Source organism: Muscardinus avellanarius (genome assembly GCF_963383645.1).
Source record: "Muscardinus avellanarius genome assembly, chromosome: 2".
Lineage (NCBI taxonomy): Eukaryota > Metazoa > Chordata > Mammalia > Rodentia > Gliridae > Muscardinus > Muscardinus avellanarius.
In genome coordinates, this window is record NC_137787.1 from 3422805 (window position 1) to 3438903 (window position 16099).

Below are 16099 nucleotides of genomic sequence, written 5' to 3' on the forward strand. Positions count from 1 at the left end.
CCCAGCCCCTGGCCCTGCTCACCGCCATCAGGATCCCTGGGCGCTCCAGGCTCCTCTGAGCCCGAGTAACCCGGGCTTTCAGGTCTTTTCTTTGTGTCTGATAAATGGTTGTGGAAGGGTCAGGTGAACAAATCCAGACTTCCTCAGAAGGAGCGGAGCGAGGGGCGGGTGAGCCCAGCTGTGGTTCTTGTGCAAATGGCACTGAGCGGGAGAAACGCTGCACACAGGTGCGCAGTGCGGTGGGGCCAGGAGCAGGGCCGGCTCTGCCTGGGCACACTGTGTGCACAGGGCAGGGGGCGCCCGTGTGTACAGGAGGAGGGTGTGTGCGCCTCTGGGTACAGGTGTGCCTGTGTGTAGACGATGTGTGGACAGGGCATGTGCATGCATCTGTACACAGCTGGCTTTCTGTATTTGTGGGGTCTGCATCCATGGACTTTAACATGGGTCAAAAAAACATGGTGTCTGTACCCAGTGCATACATAACTTCCATTGTATTAGGCACTGTCAATTGTCTAGTGATGAGTTAAAGTACATAGGAAGCCAGCACTCGGGAGGCTGAGACAGGAGGATCGCAGTTCATGGACAGCCTCAGCTACTCAGTGAGGACCTTTGCAACTCAGGGAGGCTGTGTTTCAAAATAAAGAATAAAAAATAGGGCTCAGGGTATAGCTTGGCGGTAGAATGCCCCGGGTTCCAGCCTCAGTATATATATTGTATACAGGAAGATTGCATAGTTTCTAGGTAAATATTACAGCTTGAATTTTGTTTGTTTTCAGTACCAGGTTTGAACCAGGGCTCTATCCCCAGCTCTTTTTATTTTTTATTTTGAGACAGAGTCTCACCAAGTTTTCCTGAGGCTGGCCTCATCAAACCTCTGATCCTCCTGCCTCAGCCTCCAGAGTCCAGGCATGCGCCACCACGCCTGGTAACACACACCTTTTATAGGAGGGATGGTACTGGGATTTTGGTATTTTCTGGGGGGTCCTAGAACCTATTCACGTAGATACTAGGTACAGCTGCATAGCTGTGTGTAGCGTGTGTAAGGAGTATGTATTGTGTGTACAGGTGTGTGGAGAGAGTGTATAGGTGCATTATGTGTATGGGTGTTTGTAGTGTGTGGTGTACAGGTGTGTGTAGAGTGTGTATATGTGTGTTATCTGTATAGACGTGGGTGCAGCGATGTGTGTGGATAAGGCATGTGTGGAGTGTCCATGTAGTTGTTGTGTAAGTGTGTGGAGAGTGTGTAGGTGTGTGTAGACCGTGCGTATAGTATAGCGCCTCTTCCTGGGGCAGTCTGGAGGTGTGGGGAGGGCTGGCATGGGGACCCCCATTCCGTGCCTGTGAACGCTCCTCTCCTTCCTGGCCGTGTGTATTCTACACTCTTGGGCTCGCCAGGCGGGCAAGGGGCTGCTCAGAGGGGCCGCCGATGCCCATGCTCCGCTTGGTAGAGTCTTTGCCCAGCCGTGGACGGCCACGGCGGGTGGGCAGGATGCACGGTGCCTTTGGAGGCCTCTGTCAGCTCCAGAGGCACTTCCAGCGAGCGGCCTCCCCTCCCTCCATCCCTCCGTCCCTGCCCCGCTCCTCCAGGACCACCAGGAGCCAGAAGCTGAGACAAGCAGAAGCCAAGGAGTCACATTCTCTGCTGGCTGCGGCTGTTTCTGGGTCTTCTAGTTAGAAGTCAGCTCCGCGCCATGGGAAACTCATAAAAACCACTGCTTTTCCCTCAGGAGGGGAAGGAATTTGCTGAGAGCAAAAGGTTGCTGTTCATGGAAACTTCGGCCAAACGAAACCACCAGGTCTCCGAGGTCTTCAGTGCCGTGGGTGAGTGCCGGGCTGCAGCCAGGTGTGGGGCCAGGGGCCACTGGATCTGCTTTTTGGGACACGACACGCTGTCCCTGGGAGCTGGGAGGTGGGCCGGAGGGACGCGGAGCCTGGGTTGATGGCTCTGGGTATATGTCAGGATGGTGGGGTCCTGGCTGCCGTGGCCTGCAGGGCTGTGCTGAGTGGGAGGACCCCTAAACCAACCCCTCCCCCCGTCTTTCACAGCCCAGGAGCTGCTGCAGAGAGGAGACAGGCTCAGTGACAGCCGGCGGGGGAACCCACCCGTAGCTCTGAATGAAGGCCCTGCTGGGCGGGCCATGTGCTGTGCCCGCTAGGAGCAGCCGCCCTGGAGGCCTGGGCATCTTTGGCGTGAGCCTGGTGGGCTCCTGGGACTTTTTATTTTTTTGGTACTGAAGATAGAACCCAGGGGCATTCTACTTCTGAGCCACACCTCCCATTCCTATTTTTTATTCTTGATTTTGAAACAAGGTCTCACTGAATTGCAAAGGGCCTCACTAAGAAGCTGAGGCTGTCGGTGAACTGCGATCCTCCTGTCTCAGCCTCCTGAATGCTGGGATTACAAGTGTGCACCACCACGCCCAGCTTCCGGGGCCATTTTAATTCACCACCGATGCTGGACAAACTTGAGCGCATCCTTCCTAATTCCTGGTGCCGGTGGGGATCATTGGGGCATATCTGGTGTCAAATTGCTCCAGGAGACTCTTGACCCCACTGGCCTCCTGGGTGCCCTGGCCAGGTGCGCAGGTGTGCCTACCACCATCTTGCTGTCGCCTTATCAGCCCCACCAGCCCCATCAGCTGCCTCCCCACGGACATGAAGGAGTTAAAGGAGAAAAACTCTCTGATCACGACCACTGTGATGGATGGACAGATGCCCCTCCTCCTGGCTGGGCAGGCGCTGGCTCGGTCTGAGCCCACCTGGTTTGGGAAATGGAAGAGGGAGGAGCAGGTGGAGCACCAGATGGAGGTGGCGGTGCCCACAGGGGTTGGCGTGAGGGGCCCCGGCTGCTGTAACGCGGGGAGGTCACCCTGGGGAAGGGCCCGGTGCCGCTGCCCCTGCCCCACCAGGGATCTGAGACTTTTACCCTGAGATAGAAATTGTGCCGTTTAAGCATCATTTTCTCTACAAATTAAATTGTTGTTGGCATTCTGGTCTCTGGAAAGTCTGCAGGGTGGAGGGAGGGCAGAGTCTGAGGGCTGTGTCTGTGGGGGCATCTTTCTGCACATTCTAGGTCACATTAACTAAGGCCGGCGCGGCCCTCGTAGCAGGAGTGACTGGGATGGGCACGGACCATCTCTCTGGACTGGCTGTCTCCCTGGGTGGTGACTCCTCGTCCCCACCATGACTGTAGGCTTTCTTGTTGGGTGCTCTTGGCATGGGGTACCGTAAGGTACAGGTATTTCTTCTTTTCTTTTTGTATGACTGGGGACTGACTCCAGGGGCATTCTACCTCCGAGCTATATCCCCAGCCCTTTTTAATTTTATTACTTGGAAACAGGCTCTTACTAAATTACTGACAGCCTCACTAAGTATCTGAGGCTGGCTGTGAACCTGCGATCCTCCTGTCTCAGCCTCCCGAGTACTGGGATTACAAGCGCGCACCGCCATGCCTGGCAGGTGGAGGTTTTTCAAAAGTGGGCACATCTTCGGGGAGGGTGATGTTGGCTTCTCCCTTGCCCCTGGGGCTATGACACGCAGGTAGGAGCCGTGCACTGGGGCACTGGGGAGGGGCCTCACTCTGTGGCCGGTAAGAGTCAGAGGAGGAGAATGCTAAGCTCCCTTCCCACTGGGCTCCCAAGGCAGAGGGGAGCTCAGCCCGCTCTCTCAGCTCTGCCCACGGCTCAGCAGCGGGCTTTGGCTACAGGGGTCTCAGCCCCAGGGAGAACACAGAGGCCACCACTAGTGAGGACTGCTTCCCGAGGCAGCCTGGGCTGGGCCTGCCCTCCAGCGGCCTCCCCTCCAGGGAGGCAGCTGCCTGTCCCTTCCCCAGCAGGCCAGGCCATCTGGGCTCTCAGCATTCCTCCTGGGCCCTCCTGGCATGGTTTCCTGTTCACCTGGGCCCCTGGGCCCTGCTCCTGCCTGCCCTGGGGAGGGAGGGAGGTGGAAACCCGGCAGTTTCCAGGTGCTGGTGGAATGTGCCGGAAGATCTCACTGCGCAGGTGCAGCCGGATTTTACAGCTCCTTCTTGCCACGACTGAAGGGACGGGAGGAAGGCCGGAGGTGGAGGACGACCGAAGAGACGGGAGGAAGGCCGGAGGCGGAGGACGACCGAAGAGACGGGAGGAAGGCCGGAGGCGGAGGACGACCGAAGAGACGGGAGGAAGGCCGGAGGCGGAGGACGACCGAAGAGACGGGAGGAAGGCCGGAGGCGGAGGACGACCGAAGAGACGGGAGGAAGGCCGGAGGCGGAGGACGACCGAAGAGACGGGAGGAAGGCCGGAGGCGGAGGACGACCGAAGGGACGGGAGCAAGGCCGGAGGTGGAGGACGACCGAAGGGACGGGAGGAAGGCCGGAGGTGGAGGACGAGAATAGCAGCCTCCATGAGGCCCGTTTCCTCAATTGCTCAGACAATTTCATATGTGAAACCTAACATGTCACAGCTGCTGGAATTGCAGATGCTGACTGCTAGTGAGCTCGGGCCGTTGTTACAGGACCGGAGACCTGTGTTGCTGGGGCCTGGGCTGCCTTCCGGGTGCCCCGCCACCTCAGCCAGCCCTGCCCAGAGCCAACCTGGCTGGTACCTGTGGCAGGCTGGCCCCAGAGGCTGGCCACGGCTGCCGTGGCCATGAGGTGGCGCCCCAGTTCTGCGGAAGGCGATCCCCGCAGCTCCCCATCCAGAGCATATGCTAGCTCTGCCCAAGCGTTTGTGATAGGGTAAAAAGAAGTGGGAAGCCAGGCGTCGTGGCCCACACTTGTAATCCCAGGACTTGGGAGGCTGAGACAGGAGGATCGCAGTTCGCAGACAGCCTCAGCTACTTAGGCCTGCAACTCAGTGAGATCCTGTTTCAAAATAAAGAATAAAAAATAGGGCTGAGGGTGTAGCTCAGAGGTAGAAAGCCCATCCCTAGTACCACATGCACACAAAATAAATAAATAAATAAATAAATAAATAAATAAATAAATAAATAAATAAAAAGTAAGTGAGGAGTTTGTAGGATGCACACGTATCCTCTGTCCTGCCAGGCAAGTATTGCTGCGCTAGACGGTATTACATGCATCATCGAGCTCACTTCCACAGGAGGCCCTGTACCTTCTGGGGACAAGATGGATGTGGAGTGGTCCAGCTCCCTCTCTCCCTCCCCCTGGGCTGGTCCGGCTCAGTGCTGGCCTGGGGTCACCTGGGGGGGGGGAGGTCAGGAAGCCCCACACCTGCATCTCACCTAGAGAACGACTCAGTCTGCAGGGACTGTTAGCCCCTCCAGGTGGGCTCAGACCTGAGCCAAGGTGGCGAGCCCCTGAGCACTGGCTGTCGGCCTTCTGCGGGATTTCCCAGTGCCTGAACCACATCTGGCAGGAGCCGGTGCACAGCAGATGTGTGTCCCACGAAGCAGAGGAGCGCTCGTCCCGCAGAGTCCTCGGGGGAGGTGGGCTCCTGCACACAGCCTCCCCAGCTGGCTCCCTGGGCACTGCTCTGCCCTCCCGTCCTCTCCCCACCCAGGACACGATGCTGGGGACGGGGCCGTAAGTGAAGGCCCTGTTTCTGTGAGCACACACGGCTGGCAGATGTTCCTGGCAAAGCTTCTTCAAGATGAACGGGTCTGGGGTCCTGGGGAGTCTGGACTGCCCAAGATAGTGGCACTGGCTTGCTCCCTCCCGCCTCTTGGCCTTGTGAGCCACGCTGCCGTGGACATTCCTGGCTCCTCCGAACATCTGCTTTTGGCTCCGGCCAGGTGGTCATTCTTACGTTAGCTTTTTTGGGGGGTATTGGGGATGGAGGCCGTGGGCATTCTACCTCTGGAGCTACATCCCCAGCCCCATTTATTATTATTATTTATTTTGAAACAGGGTCTCACTGAGTTGCAAAGGGCCTTGCTAAGTAGCTGAGGCTGTCCTCGAACTGTGATCCTCCTGTCTCAGCCTCCCAAAGGCTGGGATCACAAGCATGTGTCACCATGCCCGGCTCTAGCGTTAGCTTTTTGAGAAACCATAGGACTGTTTTCTGGGTTATGACCTGGTCAAGGCCTGACCTAGCACCTGCCTGTCCCGGGAGCAGTCCTAGACACCTCCCCTGACCCCGCAGGGGATCCCCACCTTGGGGGGTCCCAGGGGCTATGTCCTCCTCCTTGGCTGGGGAGGTGTAGCCTCGGAGTCAGCCTCGGGTGGGAGGTCAGGTGGGAGGCAGTGGGGATCCTGCTCTGGGTCCTGCTGGTGCCTGGCCCTTGGAGCATGGGGTGCAGAATGGGTGGCTGGGGTCCTGTGCCAGCGTGAGCTCCTACAGGCAGGGGCCTGGTGCATTTCTGGAAGGGCGCCCAGTGTTGGGTTGGAAGTGACCACTGCCCACTGCATTGGAGTGAGCCCTGGCAGGGGTTCACTCTCTGAGCACCCCACCTCCAGCGCTGCTGGTGTGCAGGTGTCTATCCTTCTGAGCCTGGGATTGAGGCAAGGGTTTCTGTTCCGTGGTGCAGAGGAAGTCATCGAGGCTCAGAGAAACCGAGGGATGGACTCATTGCCCAGGCAGTGTGTCTGTGTCCCCCGATCCCAAAGCAAGTCACGTCTGAGGCAGGACACGGAGATGTCCCTGGGTGATTTGGGAGGGACACAGTGGGGTTGGAATGGTTTGGGTCCCCCCACTGATGATTAGAAACCACCCACAGTGCTCCTCCTCTGGGCAGCAAGGGTGTAAAGGGGCGCGGGAAAAGGGCCAGTGGCGGCTGGGGTTTGGGGAGAGGGCTGCACAGGCGCGGGGGCTTCAGCACAGCGGCTCCGCCCTGCAGCACCGTGCTGGTGGGTCCCTGTCATTACACACCCTCAAAAACGCAGAACACCCAGAGGGACCCCAGCGCCAACCCTCTGGGAAAGGCTGGCTGGTCCGTCAGGCCAACTGGCGGCATGTGCGCCCTCTGGTGTGGGACGCTGGTGATGCGGAGGCTGAGGGTATGGAGGACGGGCACCTGAGCATCAGTGGAGCGGGGACATCTCTGTGCCTTCTGCCCTTTTATTGCTATTAACCTAAAATTGTTCTAAAGCTACATATAAAAGAAAACACTTAGGCTGAGAGGGGGACCGTTGCCCAGGCCGAGGGGCTGTGCCGCACTCTGGGGTAGTGTGGTGTAGGGTACCCGCTGGGTCTCAAGCAGTGCCCAGCCTGGACAGCCGGTCACAAGTGTGCACTGCAGGTGACCAGAGATAGTCCCAGGCCCCTGCTCAGGGCTGGGTGATGTGGGCAGGTCACAGCCTCTTCTTTCCAAAGAAGCTGCAGGGCTGTGGGTTTGCTCCTCGGCTAACCTCCCAGGAGGAAAGAGACCTTCCAGTTTGCCACCACACGGTTTCAGAAGTGCAATACGCCAGGCGGGTGCTTTTATTAGGACTGAAGGGCAGGTAGCGGTGTGGGGTGGGCTCCGAGAGTCGGTGTCTTCTTGAGCTGGGCCTCATCCATCCTGAGGGGAGTCCGCGCCACCTTCCAGGGGGAGGCAGGTGGACCAGCACCGCAGGCCAGGCGTGGACACTTCCCGGAGGGCAGCCCTCCTCCGGCCGAAGCGGCCCACAGGCCTGATCCCACGGCCCGTGTACCAGGCAGGGTTGATGTCAGGGGCTGCAGAGGGAAGAGCCTCCTGTCACGTGCTCCTGAAGGTGTTGGGACCAGGTACACACACTCAGCTTCCCCCACGGCGTCCCTCATCTGACCACCACCTGGCCACAGGGCCACACAGGTCCCCACCCTGAGGAAGTCGTACCCAGTGGTCCGGCCAGCTCACTTCTGGGCAGCAGTGTGGCTTTGGGAACAGGAATTCAGACATCCTCCAGGGTCAGCATCCCATACCTCTACCCCGGGTTCTAAGAGGTCAGGCCACGCTGGGCAGAGGTGGGGGACAGGCAGGGGACATGGCTCTCTGGGGAAAACCCTGCCCAGCAGGAGCCTCCTAACAGAGGGCTGACCCTGGAGCTGGCCACGTGGCAAGGACAACGGCCAGGATTGGGAGGCGGCTGGGCCACCCAGGCACTGAGCACCCAGGGTACCTGGGCCCAGGGGGAGGGTCGAGGCCAAGGTCCAGGACTCACTGCGGATCTCCATGGAGTGCTGGTGGGCACGGCTTGCAGTGCCCTGAAGGACGAGGCCCAGCAGCAGCAGATAGAAGAGCCAGGCCCTTGGAGCCATCATCCCCCGGCTTCCGGATGGACGAGGCCCCTTTGAGGTGGGATCCACGCGGGGCGGGTGTGTCCTGGGGCAGAGGGAAAGAAGGTTACAAGAGAGTGAGGGTGCGTGTGGACACGGGGATAGCAGTGTACCATGCATGTGTGTGCACGTGAGAGTGTGCATACACATCTGTGTGCGTGTGCATGCAGCCACACCTCCATGGGTACTTGTCTGAGCGGTACTAAACTGGCCCATGGCGATGTCCCTGACCCCTTGTCTCCTCCATACAAGAGGGGTGGATGAGGTGCTCCGTGCCCTCCCGCCAGCCTCTGCAGGGCTCAGTCGCAGCCTGTGCATGGCTGCTCTGCTGTCAGAAAGGCCCCACGAAGAGGCGGCCATCTGGGAGGAGCCCGGGCCCCTGCCTGCCCACGTTAGTATCCTGGCAGTGCCGCCCACGCCGTGGCAGGCTTGTGGGGGTGTTGGCCCCAGCAGCCCAGGAAGACTCAGGTGGAGGTGTCCCGGAGCTAGCTAGACACTGCAGACAGCTGCGGCATCAGCTGGGCTGACGGGCTGGGGGAAGGGGGAGGAGATGGGGCCTGTGGGGTCTGACCGGAGCTCACCTGCAGAAACGCACCTTCCCCCCTCCCCTGTGGGGTCGCAGGATCACTAATTTGTGATGCACAAAGCGCAGCAAACCCCCCAAAAAAAGTATAAAGAAGGTGTCCAGAGGGAATATCAAACCCGGCACGTGGATGGCTCCAGGTCGTTTTCTATCCCAGAGAACGGTGGTCCCAGATGCTTTTCCCTGGGATGGGACTCCTCCCTTTTTTCTCCAAGGCCTTTCTCATATGGCGTCCCCACTTCTCTAAATACACCTGTGTTTTCTGTCTAAATACTTTTCAAGCAGATAGGCAAGGGCTGAGGCCACGTGGAGTGATTTATAAATCTCCGACCCGGTATCATTATATGGTGCCGTAAGCTTTGCCCAGGCCAGACATGTCTGGAGGACTTGGGGTGCAGAGAGAGACTGGGACTTCAGTGTGCCAGCCTTTCCTGCATGGCCCAGGGCGCAGCCTGCCACTCTGCCCTGCTGGAGGACCCCAGCTGGTGGCCAGGCATCACAGGACGCTCGGCATCCTCTGTCCTACACGGGGCCTTAGGCCAGTCCGCTGAAGCTCCGAGGTCACCCCGCAGCCCCTGGGACCTGCTCTCACCAGAAGGATGGCCCTAGAGATGAAGGAGGGAGCAGGTCCAGGAAAGCCCTTTTGGGCCCTGTAGAACAGGGCTCCTGACTCATGCAATGCCAGCCCCTGGCTGCCCAGAGAGCAGGAAGGGTCCCTGGTGAACCCCGACCCATAACCGACCAAGGAAAGATTCTAGCAGTAGCCGCGCAGGCAGCAGCGCCCGTCTCTGCAGCACCCATGAGCTACTCACCGACGGCTGGCTGGATCGATCTCCTTCCTAGGACAGGGAGCACTGCCCTGGGTGCTGTGAGGCCCGGGTGGAGCCTGCTCACCTTTTATAGTCTCTGGGGAAGCAGCCAGTGCCCCCAGATGCCCTCCCAAAGCCAGTGTCTTAGCTTGCTGCCCCAGACTGTGCCGCCTCCCTCGCGCACGGGCGGGCGGGCCGGTGGCCCCAGCGGAGGCCCTTGTCTTTTTTTCCCCCTTAATTTCTTTTTCTTTTTTTCCCCTTAAACTCTCATCAGCAATGTGATTTGTTCCTTCCTGGATGATATAATTTCATTTGGGCCAAGTGGTTTTAAAGCACATTAACCTCCCCTCTCCATGCTCGCCTTTGGGCAGGTTCCAGTGTCGAGCGTCTACTGGTCCCCTGGGCCCCCAGAGCCAGCAGAGCCAGCGAAGACGCCCCCCCATGGCCCTTCTCTGCAGCGGGGCCTTCCTCTGAGCCCGAGTTCTCCAACTGTCTCTCCCGCGCCCTTCATTCCGTGCAGGTGGCTCCTTCTGACTGCATGACTTACATGTTTCCTAGGCTTCTGCAGATTTCCCCTAACCAGTGTCTAATGTGTGCAAGCTTATCATCATCAGAAAACAAAAGGCTTAGCCAGGCGTGGAGGCGCACACTTGTAATCCCAGCATTCAGAAGGGTGAGACCTGGAGGATTGTGGTTCACGGACAGCCTCAGCTACTTAGTGAGACCCTTCGCAACTCAGTGAGACCGGTTTCAAAATAAAGAAAAAAAATAGGGCAGGGGGTATAGCTCGGAGGTCAAATGCCCAGGGGTTCCACCCCCAGACCTGCAAAACCCCCCCAAAATCCCAAAAGGCCTACTTTTATTATAAAAATAAGTTTTCGAGCTGGGTGTGGTGGCACACATTTGTAATCCCAGCATTTGGGAGGCTGAGACAGGAGGATCCTGGTTGGCAGACAGCCCTCTGCAACTCAGTGAGACCCTGTTTCCAAGTAAAGAATAAAAAATAGGGCTGGGGGTGTAGCTCGGAAGTAGAATGCCTCTGGGTTCCATCTTCTGTACCGCAAAAAATAAATAAAAATAAAATAAATGAATAAAATAAAAACAAGTTTTCTCTACAGTGGGGAAAAATTTAGTGCCTACCGAAGCAATCAAATAAAACCCCAAGAAAAAGCACTAGTAACATCAAAGAAGCCGACCAGTGCTCACTCTGGGCACCTCCTCACAGGGCTTCCCCTGCTCTTCCTGGGCCCGTTCTTCCTCCTTCTCCATGGCTCTCGTATTTTGCCTCATGCTCTAACTATGTGTCCTGGTGTTGCCAAAAGTCTGTATATTTATGCTATGTCAAGTATTTCCAAATATTCTACCATCTAACTTGGGCCCAAGAGCCTAAACCATGAATAGTCTGAATAATCCAGATTATCCTAAAGGTCATGTAAGTGCAATTTAATCTCTCCTCCTTCTCCTTCTCCTCCTTCCCCTTCCCCTTCCTTTTCCTCTTCTCCTTCTCCTTCTCCTCCTTCCCCTTCCCCTTCCTTTTCCTCTCCTCCTTCTCCTTCTCCTCCTTCCCCTTCCCCTTCCTTTTCCTCTTCTCCTTCTCCTTCTTGCAATACTGGGAATTGAACCCAGGGGCATTCTACCTCTGAGCCAGACTCCTAGCTCTATTTTTACTTTTTATTTTGAAACAGGGTCTGAGTTGCAGAGGCCTCACTAAGCAGCTGAGGCTGGCCACACACCTGCGATCCTCCTGTCTCCGCCTCCCAAGTACTGGGATTACGAGGGTGCGCCACGCCCGGCTGCATATTACCTTCTAAGGGGGCTCTGCTGGAGAGGAGACGCAGCACGTTGCCCGTCTCAGGTTCACGCGGCGGGGCACTGTGCCATTTCCTGGGCTGGACTTTCAGGGAAAGCTTGGGGGCAAAGCTTCTCCCCCGGGGGTCGGCCAACGGCCCTCTTCCTGGAGATGAAGGGCCCTGGCAGGTGAGCTCCTGGAGGTGTGGGGGCCGGAGGGTCAGGAGCTCTGGAGGGGCCCTGGGGCTCCATCCCAGGCTGCGGATGAGAGTCACAGGAGTTCTGACACCGTCCCTGTGCCTGGGCTCCACCTCTGACCAGGCTTCCTGGGGACAGCATCACGACGAAGCACGGTCCCGTCTTGGAGGTGGGTCTTCTGGGTGGTCCCATGGGTGTGTGATCAGTGTGTGGGAATGCATGTGTGTGTGTGTGTGTGTGTGCATGCACGTGTGTCCAGCTCTGTCACAGTGCAGTGTGGGCACCTCGCCACCTGAGGGCCCACCCGCAGGAGGTGGCGGCGTGGGTGGGCGATGGCCCTGGGACCTTGGCATCAGCCAGCTCCTTCCTCATGCCCGTAGCTGATGATACCACTTGAGGCCCTGCTGTCCCTGAGGGGCACCTTGCATGGATGGAGATGTTTGGACCGTAGGTGGCCTGGGGCAGGTGATGGGGGCGGTGACAGCTCATGCCGAGCCCCACAGAGCCCTGAGGCTCAGGCCTGGCCCTGCCCTCTTGGGCTTCACTGGCTTTGGGGTTCTTTGAGAAGCGAATCCTGGGGGCTTCTGCTGCAGACAAGAGGCCAAGGAGCTCCCCACACCGCTTCGCTGGGGCCGCAGATCTCGGGGAGGGGGAGCCTGCTGCCCTGGGTCCACCTTGGCCCTGTCAGGGGGCTCTTGAGTCGCAGGCATGTGATCTTGAATCTGTGGGGAAGGGGAGCACCCCACCCTCCTCCCAGAGACCAAAGGTGCCTGGTGACTGAAATACTGACGTCCGGCTCCGGGCTCTAATGTGTGAAGCTGTTGTCTGCTTTTCTTCATTGATTGAAGTGGACTCAGTGGTTTCCTCTTTACTCCATGGATATAGTAGACAGCAATGATAAACCTTCTTCTGACGTTAGTCAAGTCAGGTGTCTCTTGGGATGAACCTTATTTGGTTAAGATGTAGCAGGCTTAAGAATACACTCAGATTCGTCTCACTGATATTTTATCTATAAGATGTGCATTTTTATTTGTAATGAGTTCTGTTGGTGTTCAGGTTTTGCTAACCCTCTATATGAACAGGACTGTTCTGTGATGAGGGAGGCTGGGCCTTCAGCACCCTCCAGGAGACGCATGGGCAGGGCCTGGGCACCATGGGGGCAGCGAGGACGGAGAGCGGGTGGGCAGAGCGAGGGGGCTGGGGAGCCCGGGGGATGGCCATAGGCTGTGCTCTGCGTCCGGAGCTCTTTCCTGAGGTCTCAGCCATGGACACAAGGTGGGTGGACAGAGTAAGGTTGCTGTGAACATCCCGGGAAGGGTGGGCATGCTGGGGGAAACGAGAGGAGAGACAGCGAGAGAGCGAGGAGCCAGTGAGGAACCCGAGAAAGGACAGGGCGGGCAGGGGGAGCGGCCCAGGGGAGTGGGCGGCAGGCAGCCTCGGGCCCTAGCAGAGGCTGGAGGCTTGCGGAGCTGGGGACCATGCAGGGCTAGCTCCCTTCTCTTTCACCTCTGTTAGGGCTGGCAAACTCCTTCTGTAACGGGCCAGCCAGCCTCACACACAGCTTTGTGGGGCACGGGCTTGGCTCTGGGGTTGAGCAGGTCAGCCCAGCTAGCACAGAACAGGAGCTGAGGGCCCCGCACAAATGAGGGGCTGTGGCCGGGGCCACAAAGCTTCCTCACCAGAAGAGACCATGAGCCCGATCAGACCCAGGCTGCAGTTCACTGCCCCCTGATTTATATCTCTTGCTGGCAAATTATTATTTTATTTTGTGGTACTGGGGATGGAACCCAGGGGCATTCTACTTCCCAGCTACACCCCCAGCCCTATTTTTTATCCTTTATTTTGAAACAGGGCCTCAATGAGTTGCAAAGGGCCTCACTAAGTAGCTGAAGCTGGCTGTGAACTGTGATCCTCCTGTCTCAGCTTCTGAATGCTGGGATTACAAGCGTGCCCACCACCCCGGCTTGGCAAATTTCAACAGGTGTGTACACTATGTAGCGAGACCTGCTGCCCCTGTGGAGGCCCATGGTCCTGCTTGTGAAGCCCACTGTGCGAGATGGAAGAACAGAACTCGATGTGGGGACCACCATGGCTGTGCAGCTCTTACATGACCTGCCCCCTTGCTGGACCAGCAGAGAGACCTTCCCCTGGGATTACAAACATGTGCCATCATGCCCGACTATGCTTTTTATTTAAAAAAATTTTTTTAAATTTTGAAACAGGGTCTTGCTAACATGCTGAGGCTGGCCTTGAACCTGCGATCTTCCTGTCTCAGCCTCCCCAATGCTGGGATAAGAAGCGTGTGCCACCATACTCAGCTGGATGCCTAATTTCCAATCACCCCCATGCAGAGACAGGCTCATGTGTGTCCTCGCTCTGACACCCCCAGGGACATCCGTGCGGATGTAGTCTTAACCGCAGGGCCTCTTCGGCACCTCCATTGCCGCGGTAAAGCCAAGAGTGGAAGGGACAAAAGCGGGCACCGAGAAAGGCCCGTGTCCTTCAGCGGCAGCAGCGTTGTCCTCGGCGACCTCACAGCAGCTCAGCGCTGTCTCAGGGTCAAGGCTGGCGGGGCGGCCCTGGCGCCAGGCAGTGACCTGGACGGGCCGTGGAGGCTCTGCGAAACTGGCATCTCGCAGGCGGAGTCCACGCGGACGGCGGTGACCGTGTGCAGCAGAGGGCACAGAATCCAGGGGCCGCGCAGAGCAGCAAGTGTGGCCCCGACCCCGCGCCCCGTCTCCACGACCCCCGCTAGGGCTGGTGGGCCATCACAGGCTTCTGCAGAGGCAAATACAGACACACGAGTGTGCACACAGAACACACACGCCTGCATGCACACTGAAGCACAAAGACACACTCGCAGGCGTGTGACAGCAGATGCACAGGGACACAAACTTAGAGGTGTGGGCATGTGAAATGCACATGCGTGTGTGCACACATACAAGGTGTTAAACATATACACACAGAAGCACAGACAGGCATGTGTGTGCACACAGATACACACGTGGGCGTGCACACAGAAACACATCCCACTTTTCCTCAGTCTGACTACTCAATACCAATATGTAAGTCTGACAGGTCACAGAATTGCTTTTTTTTTTGTAATGGAGCAGAATTCAGGGACATTCTACCTCTGAGCTATACCCCCTCCCAGTTTATCTTTCGAATATTTATTTATTTATTTATTTACTTACTTATTTTTGCTGTACTGCAGATTGAAGTCAGGGGCATTCTACCTCCGAGCTACATCCCCAGCCCTTTTAAAATTCTTTATTCTGAAACAGGGTCTCACTAGTTGCAGAGGGCCTCCCTAAGTAGCTGAGGCTGGCCTTGAACCAGGATCCTTCTGTCTCAGCTCCCCCTCCCCAGTCCTGAGATTACAAGGAAGCCCCACCGTGTGGCTAGCCTGCAGGTGCAAGCCCCCTGAGATGTGGGTGAGCCATTACCGCGAAGGCGTGCCTGTCCATCCCTTTCCTCCCGCTGGGGTTTCTCTGGGTCAGGGAGCCGCGGTACACTGACTTCCGGTCAAAATAATCGTCTTCTTTGGCTTTGAAGGGAACAGAGCGGGGTGGGGACATTTTGTTACTCATCAACCTGCCCCCAACACCACCTTGGTGGCCTAGGAAGGGCCATAGCATGCCGGGGAAGTTTCACAACATGAAATAAAGCCGTTACACTGTAGCAGCCATGCAAATAGACTGTTCTGAACATTTCTTTCTCCTCCGTCATGGGGCCAGGATCTGCAGCCCACCTTGCGGTGGCCCCAAGGCCTCATTTGGGCAAGACAGCAGGGAACTCCGTCAGGCCAGCGTCAGGGGCTTGCGTCCTTTCCCGCCTTTCGGGCCTGAGGGGTCTGGGGACGCGGACCCTCAAAGAGAGGCTCTGTCCTCGGCTACAGCTGTGGGAGCTGGGGCCGGGCCTCACGTCCCAGGCAGCTGCGCGTGTTGGTGGGGCCGAGGCCAGCCTCAGTGGGAGCTCCTGACCCGGGGCACGCGCTCCCTGGCGAGGCAGCTGGGCCGGGCTGACCGTGCCTGCAGGGTCTCCTGGCCACTGCGTCTGACACGCTGCCCAGATGGCCTCTCCTCCTCCCTGCTGGCCCGCCGCTCCATTTTCAGCAGCGCTGTCTCCCATGTCTCACCTGCTCCTAACTCTGCAGAGGGGTCGCCCTCCCAGGGGAGGCAGTACTGAGCACCAAGTACCAAGTGGCCCTGCACACCTGGGACTGAGCCTGAGAACCTGCTGGGGTCTAGGCTGATCTGGGAGGCCTGGTGACCAGCCACCATGACCACATGCTGGCACCAGAGACAGCGGCAGCAGAGTGCTGGCAAGGCTTGCTCAGATCCTGAAATGCCCGCAGCGCCAGGGTCCCAGCGGTGGGTACTGAGACAATCCAGCCTCAGGCTGACCGGGAGCAGCCTCTTTTTTTTGTGTGTGTGGTACCAGGGATTGAACCCAGAGACATTCTACCTCCCAGCTATATCCCAAGCCCTATTTTTTATTCTTTATTCTTTTTATTTTTGTTTATTTAATTTTTGCAGTACTGG

General features: G+C 57.6%; 2 protein-coding genes across 2 annotated transcripts in view; both read right to left on the minus strand.

Annotated features, from left to right (window-relative positions):
• Nucleotides 1-7431: 7431 nt before the first annotated feature.
• PRLH (prolactin releasing hormone) lies at nucleotides 7432-8162 on the minus strand (the record flags this gene model as incomplete). Its single annotated transcript, XM_080689263.1, has 2 exons — nucleotides 7432-7595; nucleotides 8063-8162. The coding sequence occupies 2 exons, from the start codon at nucleotides 8160-8162 to the stop codon at nucleotides 7432-7434; spliced, it is 264 nt and encodes an 87-aa protein (XP_080545389.1).
• Nucleotides 8163-14306: 6144 nt separating this feature from the next.
• Nucleotides 14307-16099, minus strand: part of MLPH (melanophilin) — a gene marked incomplete at both ends in the record, with an annotated part of 46326 nt that continues 44533 nt past the window's right edge. Inside the window, 2 exons of the mRNA XM_080688760.1 lie at nucleotides 14307-14333; nucleotides 15002-15102. Of these exons, the coding sequence (XP_080544886.1) occupies nucleotides 14307-14333; nucleotides 15002-15102 (128 nt within the window). The remainder of the gene's footprint in view (nucleotides 14334-15001; nucleotides 15103-16099) is intronic.